This window comes from Podarcis muralis, chromosome 3 (genome assembly GCF_964188315.1).
Source record: "Podarcis muralis chromosome 3, rPodMur119.hap1.1, whole genome shotgun sequence".
In the NCBI taxonomy this organism is placed as follows: Eukaryota; Metazoa; Chordata; class Lepidosauria; order Squamata; family Lacertidae; genus Podarcis; species Podarcis muralis.
Window position 1 is genome coordinate 17,057,788 of NC_135657.1, and position 17,497 is coordinate 17,075,284.

The 17,497-nt window shown below is 48.7% G+C and overlaps 1 protein-coding gene across 9 annotated transcripts in view; it reads right to left on the reverse strand.

Annotated features, from left to right (window-relative positions):
* Nucleotides 1-17,497, reverse strand: part of SLC8A1 (solute carrier family 8 member A1) — a 287,090-nt gene that overhangs the window by 253,143 nt on the left and 16,450 nt on the right. For 3 of the 9 annotated variants that reach the window (XM_077925481.1, XM_077925477.1, XM_077925480.1), the window contains exon 1: nucleotides 9,454-9,561. The exons of 1 other annotated variant lie outside the window; for it this stretch is intronic. In XM_077925481.1, the coding sequence (XP_077781607.1) occupies nucleotides 9,454-9,499 (46 nt within the window). In that variant the 5' untranslated portion in view covers nucleotides 9,500-9,561. Of the gene's footprint in view, nucleotides 1-287; nucleotides 1,077-9,453; nucleotides 9,566-17,497 lie in introns of those variants that run through there. 5 more of the 9 variants (XM_077925478.1, XM_077925482.1, XM_028724952.2 and 2 more) reach the window with 5 other exon arrangements.

Consider the following 17,497-nt stretch of genomic DNA (forward strand, 5'->3'; position numbering starts at 1 on the left):
TGCTGCCCGCGCGTGATGGCTGCCCACCAGCCAGCCGAGGGGAGACGGAGAAGCCATCGGTCCCTCCCGGTCCATTCATCCCTCCTCCTCCTCCTCCGTCCATGCAGCCAGCCGCTCTTTGCAAGGTGCCCGCCCGCCCGCTCTCGGAGAGGTCGGGCGAGCGCGCGCGGCAGGCGGCGAGGGCCCACCCGGAGGGCGGCGGAGGCTCCTGCCGGGTCGCTCCTGGCCACCGAGCAGCCCTGTCGGCGGGACTCAAAAGCCTCTTCCTGCTTCCGCTCCTTACCTACCTGCAGACAGAGTTGCTCGCCCGCCGCTCCCCGGCTGACTGGCTGTTGTAGGCAGGAGTAGGCAAGCGCCGCCGCCGCTGTTGCTACTCGCCTTCCTTCAGCGGGTCCGCGTCTTCCTCCCGCCGCCGGGCCCCCCTCCTCGGGTGCCGGCGATCACAGAGAGCCCGCCGCGGCCGGCAGCGCCACCTCCACCCCCGACGCCGCCTTGACCATATCTGGAAAGCGCCAAGCGCTCGCGCCCCATGCAGCGCGGCGGCGGCGAAGAGCAGCAGCCGGCGCCCCCCTTGGAAGGAAGGAGTCGCGGGCGAGGGAGCCGGAGAGCGAGCGAGCGAGCAGGCAGACAGACACGCGCCCAGCGAGGAGGAGGAGGAGGAGGAGAGGCGGCGGCAACAGCCGCGAGGAGAAAAGGCGGCGAGCGGCGTCCGCTCAGAGCGCGGCGGGGCCACGAGCGAGCTGCCTCCTCGGCGCGCCTTCCCCGCCTCTCCTTCGGCTTCGGCGGCGTCCCTTCGCTCCTTCTCCGACGCTGGAAGCGGCAGCAGGCAAGCAGCCCCTCCTCATGCTGCCCTGGGTGGCGGAAGGGACAGGCGGGCCAAAGGGTCGCCGCCGCCGCCGCTCTCCTTTCCCGCGCGTTTCTCCACTTCGCTTCGACTTTGGGACTCGAAGCGCGCCGGCGGCGGCAGCTCCCTGAGAGAGAGAAAAAGAGCGAGCGGCTTCGCCTCTTTTCGACTGGCTGAGGGAGCTCTTTCCCGGATTTCCTCTCCGCGCTACCGCGGCTGAGGGAGCCGCAGCTTGCTTGCTTGCTTGCTCGCTTGCTCGCTGAGGGAAGGTGGCGAGGTGCCAGTCAGCGCTCCAGCCCACCCCCTCCGCGCGGACGGACGCACACGCGCACCTTATCAGCATGCAAGATCCTCCCACCCCCGTCCCCAGACTCGCCACGCGCCCTGCACGCGCGTGGCGGCGGCTGCTGCTGCTGCGGGGGAGTTTTCGCCAGCGACACGCGAGAGCCGTGCTTTGCCTGAACGTGTGAATGAAGATACCTGTGGCGCTCGTTGGGTGGTTTTTGCAGGAAGGCGGATGTGAGCGAGCGCTTCTTCCTTCCTAACGTGGCGTGTCACCTGTGCACAGAGATGTTCTACCTGTAGAGTCAGTTCTCTGCTCCCCGCTTCATCCTCGCACAACAGCCCTGCGAGGTTAGTTAAGCTGAGAGTCAATGGCCAGATTGTCCCTGCAAGTGCTTTTACTGATGTAGAGCCGCATACACAGTCAAGCTGCGGTCTGGCTTGCAAGCAAATACAAACATACCAACCACATATGCCTGTTTTCGCTCAAGTTGGAGTTCCTCATACGACATTCCCAGACCATACATGAACACAAATCCTTCCACATCTCGGCCAGTTGTGACTCGCCATAAGTGCCTGCACTTGTTGGGTGTGCACAGTGCTGAACTGAGCAAGAGTGCAAAAATCTCCAGCACTCCTTAGCTCACAGCTCACACTCTTTTAACTGTGACTCGAAAAAGCATATCCAGTTATGCGAATGTATGTTGAACACTCCACCAGCGGCACTTGTCCCCTTGCCCTACATTCCTGTCCTATCTCAACCCTAAGACACCAATAATCTAGAAGAGGGACTGCCAATTTTTAGGCCTTTTAAGGATTTCTGAGTGAGTGCCATGAGCTGCCTCCTCTGGGCACTTCTCTCAAACCTCCTCCATATCCGCTTCTCTCTCCTGTCCCCTCCAAGAGACAGAAAGAGAGAAAGTGTGTGTACGCATGCTTTGTTTTCCCACAGGATTTGGGTAAAAGCCTGAGAAAAATGTATCTGAGCCCTGAAAAGTACATAAAACTAAAACAGGAAGTGGGAAAGACTAGCGCTTCACTCTTACACCTTCCTCTTTCAGTTCTATGTACTTTTCCAGGAAGAAAAAGGTAGCCACCTCATGACCTGGGAGAGGAAGCAGTGATTAGTTTTGGAGGCTCTAAGGTTTCATGGGCACTGTGGGGGGGGGGGGGGAGACCCGCAGGCACCACGTTGGCAACCTCTGATCTAGATGATACCAGGGACACACAATAGTCAGACAGGATCCCACCTTGAAAGACCATAGAGTCATAGAATTGGAAAGTTGGAAGGGACCCCCCAAGAGTTATCTAGCCCAACTGCCTGCGATGCAGAAATCTCAACTAAAACATCCACAACAGATGGCCACCCAACCTCTGCTTAAAAACCCCCAAGGAAGGAGAGTCCACAACCTTCCAGACTACAGCTGAGCAAATGGCCCCTCAAGATCTACCCCACCATTTGGTGGCAGAGAAATTGTGGGGAACCGTTCCACCAAATTTCTCCAGGGGGAGGATAAATTCTGCAAAGAAATGGTGGAAAATATTTTGAGAAACTTCTGCAAAATGCTTCTACCTCCCCCCCCCCCCGTGGGAAAAAGAAAAAAATATCGCAAATTTTCTCAGGGGTGTGTGGTGGGAGGAAGTCTTCTGAGAAATTTCTGCCTAGCTCTGCTCTAAACTTACAAATTCTCATTGTGCTAAAGGGCCATTGGTGTTGTATTGTTTTTAAACATCTTGTTGCCTGGGGGTGGGGGTGGGGAGAAGAATGTATCTCCGATCTTATGTAAGGAAAATAAGATAAAAAGGAGGCATATTAGTCTGACTATTGATAGTCTGAAGCATATCCTAAGGCAAATAGCTGGCTTTTTGTCATTAGTTTTTCCTACCCTGGGGGTGAAGCTGGACCTGCGGGTTTGCCTAGCATACTGGAAATTGGTACATTCTCTCTCTCTCTCTCTCACTCTCTCTCTCTCTCTCTCTCTCTCCCCCCCCCCCACATTATATTTTATTAAGTTTCAGCATTTTTAACCTAGACAGTCAAAACACAATTTCGTCTTTTCTCTCATTTTTGTCAACTTCCCACCCCTTTTTCCATGGAGTTGTTGTTTCTTTAGTACATTCTCTCTCTCTCTCTCTCTCTCTCTCTCTCTCTCTCTCAACATCATAATAAGCCGACCCAACACATTTTGCTGCCTGATGCACTATAGCAAAAGACATCCTGCCTGCCCCTCTCCCTGGTTGTGTTCACGCTCCTGTTGACCATGCATTCCCTGTGTTTTCAGTGCTGAGTTTTTAACCTGTGGTTGCACCATTTTATCCAAAGTGCATATGTATCTTGGACTTTCTTTTTACTGTATTTTTGGTTTTTATGGAAGCTGCCCAGAGTGGCTGGGGAGGCCTAGCCAGATGGGCGGGGTATAAATAATAAATTATTATTATTATTATTATTATTATTATTATTATTATTATTATTATTATTTCTTAGCCCATACTTCTGCCTGATGCCTTGTTTCTCAAACCAGCTTCACAACAGCTGGAGTTCTTATGCCATTCTTAATTTGTTTCTGGGCAAGGTGTGAACACCTTTGCTTACGGGTGACCACCCCGCTTAATGCCCCCAGTGCGTACATGAACAGAAATGAATCTGACCCTGGTCAAGCCATGCTGATGATGTGATAGGGGTGGCTTGGGGAAGAGTTGTGAAATGTACTAGGGGAAAACAACTTCACTGTGCTCTTAAGGAAGAAATGTGAACATACCCCACGTCAAGGTGCCAAGGCCATAAGTTATTTTGGTACCTACGGCAGAACATCCCACAAGCACCTCTCCCCCTTCTCTGGCAGTAAAAATACACTAATAAATTAACTAACATGGACAGTTTGTTCTCTGACCATGAAAATTTGCAGCTTAAGATGACTAACTCTGCCTAACAGTAGAGCTGGCCCTGATAGCACTAAAATTGGGTTTTGAGCTCCCCCAATTTTCCTGTGCCATGCCCATCACATGGCCAGGCATTTTAGCACACGGACAACAGGCAGAAAATTAAGTGAGACCTATGGTAGGCCTGATCTGCAGCTCTTGCACTCATCGTCTGTTTAACATCTGTGCCACAGAAGTTTCTCTTGCATTCCATTCTGAGCCCTGTTAGGATGCTGCCTTGTACTTTCATGCATCGGTTATGAAAAAAAGCAAAGCCCTCTCGCCCTGTTTATTCATATCAGCCAGGCAAGAGGACAAAAAGAGCTCCTTCTACAGAGTCTAATTGGCACCTAGGCATGAATATCCAGCCCTCTTTCCACCTTTTACACAGGCTGCAGACATCCGAAGACTGCTTCTGTGATAGGGCTGTCACTGGCTATAAGGAATCCTAGTCGGGTAATGGTATGAGTAAGTCTTTGTTAAGCAATTGATCAAATCCACATGGATTTCAGTATAAATTGCAGTTCTGAAGCAAGAAGAACACTTCCTTTGCTCTTAGGTGATACACACCCAGCTGGTGGCCTGGATCCTTATCTCCTCCACTCCCAGCCATGGGAATGGCTGGGGGGGGGGGCAGGGAGGGGCAGCTGCCCCACTAAATCAATAAAAATACATAGCTAACTGAGGTTCTGCCCCCCCCAACAAAATGCATGCCCCCCTAAAATCCTGGCTATGTGATGCCCCCAGTTGCCCACCTACCTGTCAATCACCTGACATCACAATGACATCAGCTGACCGGTTTTTGCATAGCTCCCTGCACAGTAGCCCCAATGACCACCTGACCATTGCCGGTTGCAAAGAGCTCTGCATGGGGCTTTGCAGGTGCTACTAATCAGCTGATTGGCGGTACCTGCAAACCCCCTTTGGCCCAGCTGCATCTTTACCTGGTGCACCCCTGACATCATATATGATGTCAGATGCAGGGCAGGTGAGGGGGTGCCACAGAGTGGTGCCCTCCTGACACCAGCGTCCCTGCTGCTTACCATGTGGGCACAGCAGGGTGGCAAGGCCTGCATGGGTGGGAACACCAGAGGTCAGCAGAGGCTGGCTTGGCTCCCTCGGTGTGCTCACACAGCCCCCAACCTTGCTACTGCCTTGCCCTTCTCCAAAGCTTCGTTAACCACGAGCCTCAAAATTTGGGATCCCCTCCAAACCAGTGCCAAAGCTTTGCAGTCATTTTGCAGTGAACCCCCCGCATTCTGCAACACCCCCCAAACTTAATTGAGACATCAAACCGGGGTTCATAGTTAACACCCACAAATCCAACATTGGCACAGGTTTGGAGGTGCTCCCAAATTTGGGGGTTCGTAGTTAATGAAGTCCTTCTTCCCACACCGTTCCAGTACAGTGGTACCTCGGGTTAAGTACTTAATTCGTTCTGGAGGTCCGTTCTTAACCTGAAACTGTTCTTAACCTGAAGCACCACTTTAGCTAATGGGGCCTCCTGCTGCTGCCGGAGCACAATTTCTGTTCTCATCCTGAAGCAAAGTTCTTAACCCGGGGTACTATTTCTGGGTTAGCAGAGTCTGTAACCTGAAGCGTATGTAACCTGAAGCGTATGTAACCTGAGGTACCACTGTACGTGGCTGCACAGCTGGTGTCAGAAGGGTGACTCTGCCGCTCTGCACCAGTTGCTTCTGGTTGCGACCCCTCTGGCAGCCTCTGTGTCCATGCATACAAGCTACGTTGCTCACATCTCATGCACACATACACGTGGCTGAAGAAAAGCTCCTGCATGCTACTTCCCACATATGAATTGCACATGCTTGTGTAGCGCACATATAACACAGTATTGAACACATGCACGCTGGTTTCCTGAGTTTCATTTAAGTACATTTTATTACTATTACTCCTGTCATTCCTTTCTCTTGGAGAGAAGGACAACAAGACTCACAGGTCTCTCTTTAATTCAGTATAGCCCCGTCTCTTTAGCCCACGGCTCGTTAATTTGCTTTTAACGCAGTGATCTTATGCCTGGGAGTAATTCCCCTTGAAACTGAACGGAACTTACTTCTGAGAAAACCCACTTAGCATCACTTTGCAGCTTACTCAAGCATGCTGCGTTACTGTGTGCTTTTCCAGTGTATAACTGACAGCAGGGAGCACAAACTTGGCGGTGGTTGGGTGGGGACAGGGGAAAGGAGGTTGGTTGATTTGTGAGGGCAGCAAGGATATCCCCTCCTCCCTTATTCATTTCCTTAGTTTATTGCAAATGCTTTTGGCCTGCCCCTCTACAGAGATCCCAAGACAGTATACAAAAGTAAATAAAAATGAAGCAAACCAATCCAATATAATATAATATAATATAATATAATATAATATAATATAATATAATATAATATAATATAATATAATATAATATAATAATATTGCCAACAAAGGTCCGTATAGTTAAAGCCATGGTTTTCCCAGTAGTGATGTACGGAAGTGAGAGCTGGACCATAAAGAAGGCTGATCGCCGAAGAATTGATGCTTTTGAATTATGGTGCTGGAGGAGACTCTTGAGAGTCCCATGGACTGCAAGAAGATCAAACGCATCCATTCTTAAGGAAATCAGCCCTGAGTGCTCACTGGAAGGACAGATCGTGAAGCTGAGGCTCCAGTACTTTGGCCACCTCATGAGAAGACTCCCTGGAGAAGACACTGATGCTGGGAAAGATGGAGGGCACAAGGAGAAGGGGGCGACAGAGGACGAGATGGTTGGATAGTGTTTTCGAGGTTACCAGCAGGAGTTTGACCAAACTGCGGGAGGTAGTGGAGGACAGAGGTGCCTGGCGTGCTCTGGTCCATGGGGTCACGAAGAGTCGGACACGACTAAACGACTAAACAACAACAACAATATAATTATAATAATATAATATAATATAATATAATATAATATAATATAATATAATATAATATAATATAATATAATATGGGTCCTATGCACACCATACATTTGAAGCATATGGCTTCCTCCTCAAAGTACCCTGGGAGCGGTAGTTTGCCACTCTGAGAACAACAATTCCCAGCTGCCTTACCGAGCTACAGTTCCCAGGATTCTTTGGTGGAGGCAAAGCCATGTACTTCAAATGCACTTTAAATATATGGTGTAGATGTAAAAGGTAGAGGACCTCTGGACATTAAAGTCCAGTCAAAAGGCAACTTTGGGGTGGGGTGCTCATCTCACTTTTCAGGCCGAGGGAGCTGGCGTTTGTCCACAGACATTTTTCTGGGTTATGTGGCCAGCATGACTAAACCACTTCTGGCACAATGGGACAACATGACAAGTGCCACAGTTGTACCCATTTTATCTACTTGCACTGGTATGCTTTCGAACTGCAAGGTTGGTAGAAGCTGGGACAGAGCATCGGGAGCTCACCCCATCGCATGGATTTGAACCATCAACCTTCCAATTGGCAAGCCCAAGAGACACAGCACCACCCCCGTCCCTGGTGTAGACGTGACCACAATTAACAATAAAGCCATATAACTGTAAAAAAAACAGAGGCATAGACATAGAATCATAGAGTTTGAAGGGATCTGGGGGATCATCTAGTCCAACCCCCTGCAATGCAGGAATATGCAGCTTTTCCTTACGGGGATTGAACCTGCAACCTTGGCATTATTAGCACCACAATCTAACCAAATGTGTTATCCATGCAGTTAGAAACAAGCAGAAGGGACTAGATCAGGCATCCCCAACCTTTGGCCCTCCAGAAGTTTTGGACTACAATTCCCATCATCCCTGATCACTGGTTCTGTTAGCTAGGGATCATGGGAGTTGTAGGCCAAAACATCTGGAGGGCCACAGGTTGGGGATGCCTGTACTAGTTGCTATTCAAACCCTGAACTTTAAAATTCCCAGGCAAGTCAATGATGTCTAAGCTGGTGCGGATATGATTGTCACATTGGTGCCAGTTGCACCCCTAGAAGGAAGACCCTCCAGAGAAGGCGAGATTGTCTGTTGCCACCCAACAAACTTCACCCAGGAACAGGGCATGGAGAATATTCTCCCCTGAAGATAGGCAGGCTGCTATAGGGAGAAGCTCTTCTTCAGGCATTTGGGTCCCAAACCATTCAGGGCTTTAAAGGACAGCAACAGCAGCTCCGAGGCGAACGGGCATCTTTCAGAATTGGTGTGACATGATCCCATCTGGCTGGACCAGTTAGCATTAAGGCACTCATATTCTGCACCGATTGGAGCTTCCAGGTCATCTCCCAGGGCAGCCCCATGTACAACACATTGCAGCAACCCACTATTCTGGGAAGGTGGAATCTTAAAATTTTGTTGCAATTACCAAAACAAAAACAAAAACCAACAAACAAACTCGTACTTGAAGGTAGGTTTCGATTATTGTGCAGAAACGCCAGAGTGGCAAGTTTAAGAGTGTATGAGAGAATGGATGGACTTTTGCAGCCAAGAGCCTTCTGCACCAAGTAGATGAAGGAAGTGACCTAAGAAGGTGATTGACAGGTGAAAGTGAGAGTGGGAAACCCATAACATAACCAACATTTACTTGGATCCTGAAGCGAGGAGACCAAACCAGCGCCGCAACCGCCGATGGAGAACAAATACTTGCGAGAAAACCGCCCACACAGTCCTTATTTATGCTTCTTATTAAAACTGTGCAGAATAATAATAATAAAAAAAGGCCAATGGACTCTTAATTCATCAGCTCCCTGTTCATTGCGGCGCGCACACATTTTAACGCACAGCTGGAGCGCAACGGGAAAGCGAAGCAATGGGCTGAATACGAATTGGGAGGCGGGTAGGAATCACCGAAGAAAGGATGCTCGGGATGCAGAAGGCGAAGGTGAAAGGGGGGTGAGGAGAGACCAGACTTTTAACTGTTCTCCAACAAGGGGAAGGCGGCGGAGGGAGGGAAAGGGAGCTGGGGGTCAGAGCAAAACGGGCTTTGGTGTTCTCGTCCCGGCCCCTTTTTGCAAAGTTTGACCTGCCCAACGTGGGGAGATGAGGAGGGACCCGAGGCGCCTGCTCACTCTCACCGCTCGCCAAACTCCAGAGACCCCCGAGCGGATAGACGGCGAGGTGGTTGCAGTGCCGCGCGTTCCCTAGGGGGGCGCAGAGGGTCCCAGCATTGCCGGACCCCCAGGCTTAAGCCGGGCGGAGGAATGGAGGAGATCCGCTCACCACTCTCCTTCTTCCCGGCAAGGTGGCTCCGGGCTTTGCGCGCACGCCAGGGTCATAGAATCATGGAATTGGAGTTGGAGGGATCCGCAGGGTCATCTAGTCCAACCCTCTCCAAGGCGAGGATCTTTTGCCCAACGTGGGGCTCGAACCCGCGACCCCGAGATTAAGAGCCTCATGCTCTCGGACGCGCCAGAAAGCGGACCGCGGCGCTTACCTGGCAGCAAGGGACGGTCGACTCCGCCCGTGGGGCGCAATGGCATCACCTGCAAGTGCAGACGCCAAGGACTGCGGGCTTTGAAAAGCGGGTTTGTGGACTCTGTTTTAAACACGCACCACACGTCGCCCTCCCCACCCCTAATTCCCAAACCGGCTCACCTTGCTGTTGGCCTCTGCCCAGCTGTGGCCTCTCGCCTCAGTCACCGGCCTCCTTGGCTCAAGGGTGCCCCCTCATGGCGACATCTGCCGAGGAGCGTCCCGTTCCTCTCTGCCTCCATGCCTCAGAGGAGGGCCGAGGAGGAGACTCAGGGGCAGAGCAGCTGCTTGGCATGCAGAACTCTCCAGGCCCCACACACCGCAGGCATGTGTCCCTCAGAAGGTTGCCCCAGAGGGAAAGTCGGCCTGGAGCTGAACATTTTTCCCTGCTCTCTCATCCCGAAAGAGAGGAAACATAGAAAATGAAGGGGGTGGCTGTAGCTCAGTGGTAGGACACCTGTCTGTCATGCAGAAGGTCTCAGGTCCACTCCCTGGCCTCTCCAGGTAGGGCTGAAAAAGAGACTCCTTGCCTGGAACCCGGGAGCTCTGATGCCAGTCAGGGGAGACTAGTCTCCGCCAACCAGAAGTTGAGGATGATAAATCCCATCAGATCCATCCATAGCCAGGGATAATGGGATTTGTGGTCCAGAATATTTGGAGGATACTTGGCTGGCGAAGGTTGGTGCAAACAGCGCTAATCTATGTGGACCAGTGGTCGGACTTGGTATAAGGTGAGCTGTGTCTCTCAAGTTAGACAGTTTTTATACCCTTGGTTTGTTAACCATTATGTATACAAATACCAGTTGCTGGGAATCAAAGGCATCTGGTCCCACAGCTGCACTAGATGGGCCACTGGCCTGATCCTGCAGGTTCTTATTGGGCTCTGTTCTGCCAAAGACATGCACAGAAATGATCTGACCATTGTTTTAAGAACCAGGGAGGGAGTCAATTAGCTTTGCTTTTTGATCTTCTCTTAGTAGCAACTCTCATCACCACCTACTGCATGTCCATAAGAGTCACCCCAAATTTCACCATGCAAACTGCAACATGTAATCTCAGCAGTGTAAATAATACCACATGTAAAAAACATTAAAATGCACCGAAGAGGACATTCTGCGTCATGTAGCCTATATTGCAGGAGTGAGGAATCTCAGACCCCGGGGCTGAATGCCTCTCTATTTGGCCCCCAGGACTCTCCTCAGGCCACACTGCCTCCCCAGCCACACCTGCAACTGACCCTGCCTTGCATTCTCCTTGAGGGTTTTTGCCTGGCTGGAATATGGCCTTGAACTCTGAGAGTGCCTCTTGCTTGTCCAGACGAAGGCTAGAGAGGTGTATAGGGTATTTTTAAATAAACCAACCTGCTGTACAAAGGTAAAAAAACAAAACTAAACATTAATTGTTCTGCCCATTTTTGACTGTGGCATCTGGGAGATTGTTCAGAACGGAATGTGGCTCTTAGGCTAAGAAAAGTTCTGTATTCCTGCTATATCGAATGTAACTCTCTAAGTTCAAAAAAGTTTGCTCTGTGTATGGGAGAGGTAGGAATCTCAGCACACACACAGTAGTTCTCTGGAGTGTAGATTCCTTGCTCCCATATTTGTGTTCTAGTGACACTGATCCAGAATGTTTAGGTATTTGTCTTCACAACAGCCCTGTGAGGTCTGCGAGAGAGAGAGAGAATGAGTGTGACTGACCCAACAGGATTTTCTTCATGTTTAAAGGTCTGTATACTTCACCGCAACTGGCCTCTCTTTGGATTCCCTGATTTCTGCTGCTTTGAAATTCTTCAAACGAACCCTTCAGCCCTGCGCTGCCACGCACTGGAGACATTTTTTCCGTACGCCTTGCCCACAGTTATCTAACCCACAGAGATTTAATAGCCTGCCCTGCTGCTGCTGGCCTAATCAGGCTTCGTCCAGGGAAGGGAGGGGTATCGCCACTCTGCTTTGTTTATAGTGTGGGTGGGTCAGCCCAAGTGGGTCATATAGAACAGCGCTAGATGGGGGAATTTGGCAGCTGTCTCAAAGTTTCCTAGCTGTAAGTTATTACCAGGTTGCCATGCCCACAAGAAGGAAGCCTGCTTAAACAAGGGCACCCCTTTCTGTTCCAGCAAAATAACCATGATGACCAAGCAGAAAAAAAAGAAACCTGTTGCTATTTAAAGCCCCTGGTCATTTCCATCCTAAATACAGGGTTCCTGTGGCACAATGTATGGGAAACAAAGGACAGTGGTTTTTTGTTCCCCCTTCAAATCTGTTAATTAAATTTCTATACTGCCCTTCATCCGAGGATCACAGGGCAGTTTACACTATAAAAACACCCAAATGCACAACATGGTAGCAAATAAAAACAGTACCCCCTACAGTATTTATGAGAATCAAGTCACCACATCAGGTATTTCCAGGAACTTCTGTTAATGGAGTGGGGCTTCGCAATTCCCCACGTTTGGATTAAGAATGTGATGCCAAACCGACTTGTCCATGAAAGTCATTGTTATGTACTGAGTTGAATAGGATCCAAAAGGCAGCAGTCTGATTGGTCCTAGAACAATAGGATTCAGAATGCAGCAGTCTGATTGGTCCACAGGAGCCACCCAATCCAGCTCCAGGTGGAAGGGAATCCGCAACCTGATTGGCTTACAGGATAATCCTGGAATTAGCCAATCACGTGGGACCCATTGTGTAAATAATGTATATAAAGCAGACATTCTGGGGGAACTTCCATTCCTCTTCACCACTATAAGCTGAATAAAGAGCATGAAATCCACTCTTGACTCCGAGTATATTTCAGTCATACATTCTGAAAGTGTGTGTAGTAAGATGATAAAACTTTTCTTCTCCTAGTAACACACCAGAAATGTCCATTCTCAAAGCAGCAACTGAGATTATGAGCTAGCCTAGTGGCCCCTGTGGATTTCCTCTATGCAGGCATCTGCACCCTCTTCAGGCACAGAAGGGAATCACGGTGTGCTGCATCTGCAGCCAAGATTGACAAGCGATGTGAAGCTGCTACCTTGGTCATTGAAGAGGACGTGGAGGGGGTGGAGGAAGTGTTGCCCCTTGGATATCCCAGCCCCCTTCCTTAAAAGTTCAGCTTTCACATAAAAAAATAAGGGAAGGCTGTTGGCCTTTTGTGGAGACAGAAGGAAAAGCACGCAGCTGGTACCATTAATTCCCTCTATTTCCAGTTTTCAGGATTGGTTCTTATTGTTTATGCAGACAAAAACACCAGCACCCACCCACAAGATGGAGGTTTCAGGAGATCCCAAGATCAGCAGAATAGTGGATGAGCACAGACTAAATCTTGCTGCCTAGGCTGCACAATCCTGTCCCCTCTGTGAACAATGGTGGTATCGGCAATGTAGGTGGGACATCAGGTGATGTGGCATCAGGTGGTGGCCAAGGTTTGAGGAACATGGCCTGGTTGGTCAAACTGGGAGACCAAGATTAGCTTGTGAGCCAGAGGTTCCCCACCATGACCAAGGGCAAGGACCATGGGGTTCGCACTCCCTTGCAATGCTCTATTGGGAGTAGGGGAACAGCCAGCTGAATTCCATGTCTCCTGTTAGGCAACTTCAGACTGTCTCCCCTCTGGAAAGTTGGATGAAGGTATTTGCAAGGAGCATAATACATGGTCTGGGAGACATGGGGAAGTCTTGGGATTTGGCCTGACTCTTAACACTGCCAGACCCTCTCCTCCAAGCCTTTATGAGAGGTAACTTGACTGATGTGTCAGCAGTGGAGGTCTTCTGAAGGCTTTCCCCTCCTGCTCCTGGTCATTAATCTCTCTAATCCTCTTTTTTGCTGAAGAACTATTGTGCACCATCTCGGCTCATGTGGCGCAGCCAGCAAATGGCTTTTGCAGCAGTTCCTGCCTATGTGTAAGGTTACTCCCATTTCTTCCTGTGAAATTGTGAAAACAACAACACATATTGGATTTTTGAAATCATGTTTCTAGGGTGTGCCACAATCCGGCTATTTTTTGTGACCAGCGGCCAAAGCAAGGTATGGTCTATAAAAAGGGACTTTACAGAATGCAATCATCTATCTGAAGGTATAGTCTTTTCCAAGTTTAGTTTAAAACCAAGATGGTCTTTTCCAAGTTTAGTTTAAAACCAAGAGAAAGGAGGAGAGCAAGAGGGGCCTTGAAGTTGCCCACCAGCACTTAGCACCTAGACAGCAAACAACACAGGGAGAAGGGCCAGCTGATTGCAGTGTTGCTAATAATAATAATAATAATAATAATAATAATAATAATAATAATAAATTATTTATACTCCGCCTACTATCTGGCTGGGTTTCCTCAGCCACTCTGGGTGGCTCCCAACCGAGTATTAAAAACATAATACAGCATTAAACACTTCCATAAACAGGGCTACCTTCAGATGTCTTCTAAAAGTAAGATAGTGGCTTACTGCCTTGACATCTGATGGGAGGGCATTCCACAGGGCAGGCACCACTACCAAGAACGCCCTCTGCCTGGTGTACTGGGAGCCAATGAAGATCTTTCAGGACTGGTGTTAAATGGTCTCAGGGGCCACTCCCAGTCACCAGTCTAGCTGCCACATTCTGGATTAATTGCAGTTTCTGAGTCAACTTCAAAGGTAGCCCCACGTAGTTGGTTTGTATTCCTTTTGAAATTTGATTTGCAAATTTGTATCTGTACAAATAAATTAGCATATACAGATCTGATGAAAGTCTGTGTCCTCCATTTTTGGACGACACATTTCCTCCCCTCTGCCCATTTTGATGATGTGCAAGAAGCCATCCACATGCACAGTCTGACCAGCAGACTGATACAAAGCCAGGTTGCATTCCAGCTCAACAAAACTACCATATATAGGTAGTGGCTTGGGGTGGGCTTGTGTGAAATCTAACCTGCCTAAACACAGCATGCTGTTCATGTTAACTGCAATAAGTAAATGGCACTCCCAATTTTGATTCATGAATATACCATTCAACAAATGACCACTTGGGAGCCATAATTCAGCACACCCTGACCTAGGGACGGGTCACTTACAACTAAGCATCGTTACCCGTTTATTCTTTGGATGACCAGCTGCAAAGGAAGAAAATGTTGCGCAAGAGAAGGAATTTTGATCCAAAGGTACAGAAGGCCCCCAGCTGATAGGATAGATATGACCCCTTTCCATTCATCAAATGATTGATCCGATGACTAGGGAGGGTTGATTTTCACCCCCTTCATCAGGTGGTGGGCTGGGTATAGAAATGTAACTCTGTATGGCCATCTCAATGTCATGACTTTTTGTCCCTATCAAAATTGGTGGGGGCAGAAAAATTTGCTTGTGGGGGACGAATCAAGTCCTCAGGCTAGGGTTAGCCACCTCTGCCCTGGGGACAAAAACTATGAGCTCCCTTCCCAACAAAATGTATACAGTGGTACCGCAGGTTACATACGCTTCAGGTCACATACGCTTCAGGTTACAGACTCCACTAATGCAGAAATGGTGCTTCAGGTTAAGAACTTTGCTTCAGGATGAGAACAGAAATCGTGCTCTGGCGGCGCAGCAGCAGCAGGAGGCCCCATTAGCTAAAGTGGTGCTTCAGGTTAAGAACAGTTTCAGGTTAAGTATGGACATCTGGACGAATTAAGTACTTAACCTGAGGTACCACTATATGGTGTTACCCACAAATTACTTGTTGACTAGAGCAATAGCATCTTGCTTGGAATTTGAGTATCACACAGCCTTGCTGATGTGCTCTGAATTTAGGTATTTAGGGGATGGGATGAGCTGTGCTGGTGAAAAAATGTACCAGTTGGTGACATTAACATGCAAAAAGCATGCAGTCTTGTTTGTAAGGAAATGATATATATTTGAAATAAATGTCACCAGACAGTGTGGAAGTGGCTCACTTAGTTGGCTTCTGCTCTTCCACACTATCTGAATCTCTCGTTCACTTGCATATGGAGGGAATCAGAACACTACTCAACAAGTTGTCTGGGGCAAGTACCGTAACTTATCTGTCATTCTTACCCATCCCAAAAGGTTGCCGGGAAGTTAAAATGCTGCTCTGAGTTCTCTGAAGGAGGGGAAGAGGATACAAAACAAGTAGATAAAACACGAGTACATGCTGCACTCTGTCAAAGGACAAATAGCTCTAAATGGGAACACTCATCCCTCAGTCATGGGTAGCCTTTCCCTGATTTGACCCATAGCTTTTATGCATTCAAAAGTACTACATACCCAGTAGAATTTGTATTTCTTTTTACTTGAACAGCAAACATCATATACCATGGTTTCAGATGCAGCGGCTTAAAACACAGCAAGGTTGCTTCTTCTCTGCCTCATTTCAAGGTGCATTCTTACATTGCTGTACATGCGAGTGTGTGCCTTCAGCCGATGAGCATCACTTGTTTGGCTTCCCTGTTTGCTCCTTCCCAACTCCTATTTATGTCTTGCGCACATGCACAATGGCTGTCTCACATGTACACACCTGTGGCTTACGTTCTTAGATCAGTAAGGGTTAAGGGCAAGCACAACAAACAGCAGTGTTTCTCCAGAAACTATGGGATGCAGATGGATTGGTGCTAACATCATGTATGCTCAGCTTTAAACGCCAGCAGTGGGATTGTGCTGGAGCCAGAGCAAATGGTTATGTGTACACAGCCTTCACCGTGAATGTCTTCTGAAACTTCTGCAGCTCAGAAGGGGGCCATAGGCAGCAGCAGATTGCATGTTTTGCATACAAAACCCCATCTTCTATTCCTGCCATCTTCAGCTAAAATAATAAAGGGCATTCAAGGGCTAGGAAAGGGATCTCCATCAGAGACCATGGATTGCTGGTGGTGCTCAGAGCAGACAATATTGGCTAGAGCAGTGGTTCTCAACCTGTGGGTCCCCAGATGTTGTTGGACTACAACTCCCATCATCCCTGAGCTCTGACCTTGCTAGCTAGGGATGATGGGAGTTGTAGTCCAACAACATCTGGGGACCCACAGGTTGAGAACCGCTGGGCTAGAGGGACTCATGGCCCTGCTTAGTACTAAGGAGCTTCATCTTTCTCCCTCATTGTCAAGAGTTGTTTGTGGCTCTGGGGGCAAGCACAGGTCCAAAGCCAGAGTGGTTGTGCAGGGGATGTGACAACTTTCTTCAGATCTCAAGCACAGGAAGTCAGGAGATCTGCACTAAGGCAATACAGTGGTACCTCAGGTTAAGTATTAATTCGTTCCGGAGGTCCGTTCTTAACCTGAAACTGTTCTTAACCTGAAGCACCACTTTAGCTAATGGGGCCTCCCGCTGCTGCCGCGCCGCCGGAGCACGATTTCTGTTCTCATCCTGAAGCAAAGTTCTTAACGTGAGGTACTATTTCTGGGTTAGCAGAGTCTGTAACCTGAAGCGTGTGTAACCTGAAGCATATGTAACCCGAGGTACCAATGTACTGAGCTGAATATGGTCTTGTAACAAGTTGCTGATTCCTTTTCTTCTGGTTCATTGTAGCATAGCCTTGTAAATAAGCCAGCCAAAATTACAAGCCCACCATGGAGGAACAGAACTTCTTCACGGAGTTGGAATGCCCTCCCCAGAGATTTCCAACGTGATAATCTTTACGGAGCCAGGTGAAGATATTTTTATTCTCACAGACCTTTGAATTTCAGTTTGGATTTTAGATCTGGGCACAAATGGCTTTCTCTGTGCTTTTTCATAGGTTGGGTTTCTTTTTATAGTAATTTTACGCTGGTCAGGTGTTATGCTGGTCCTATGTTCCTGTGACATTTGTGCTGAGATTGTTTTATAGTTTGCATTGCATTTGTATACTTCTCTGGTTTTTTGAAAACCATCCAGAGGACTTGGGTTGGTTGTCAGCTTGAAAATGACACCAGATCAACCAGCAAGCAAACAATTAATGCTTCTTAGCCTGCTGTGAACTGGGAGAAGAGGAAGGGAGAGTTCCTTCCCTCTTGCATTATTAGCCTGCTGATTTCTGTGCTGACCCCAGAGGAGAGACAGAGCACTCTGGTCCCCTTCTACAATCCCACTTATT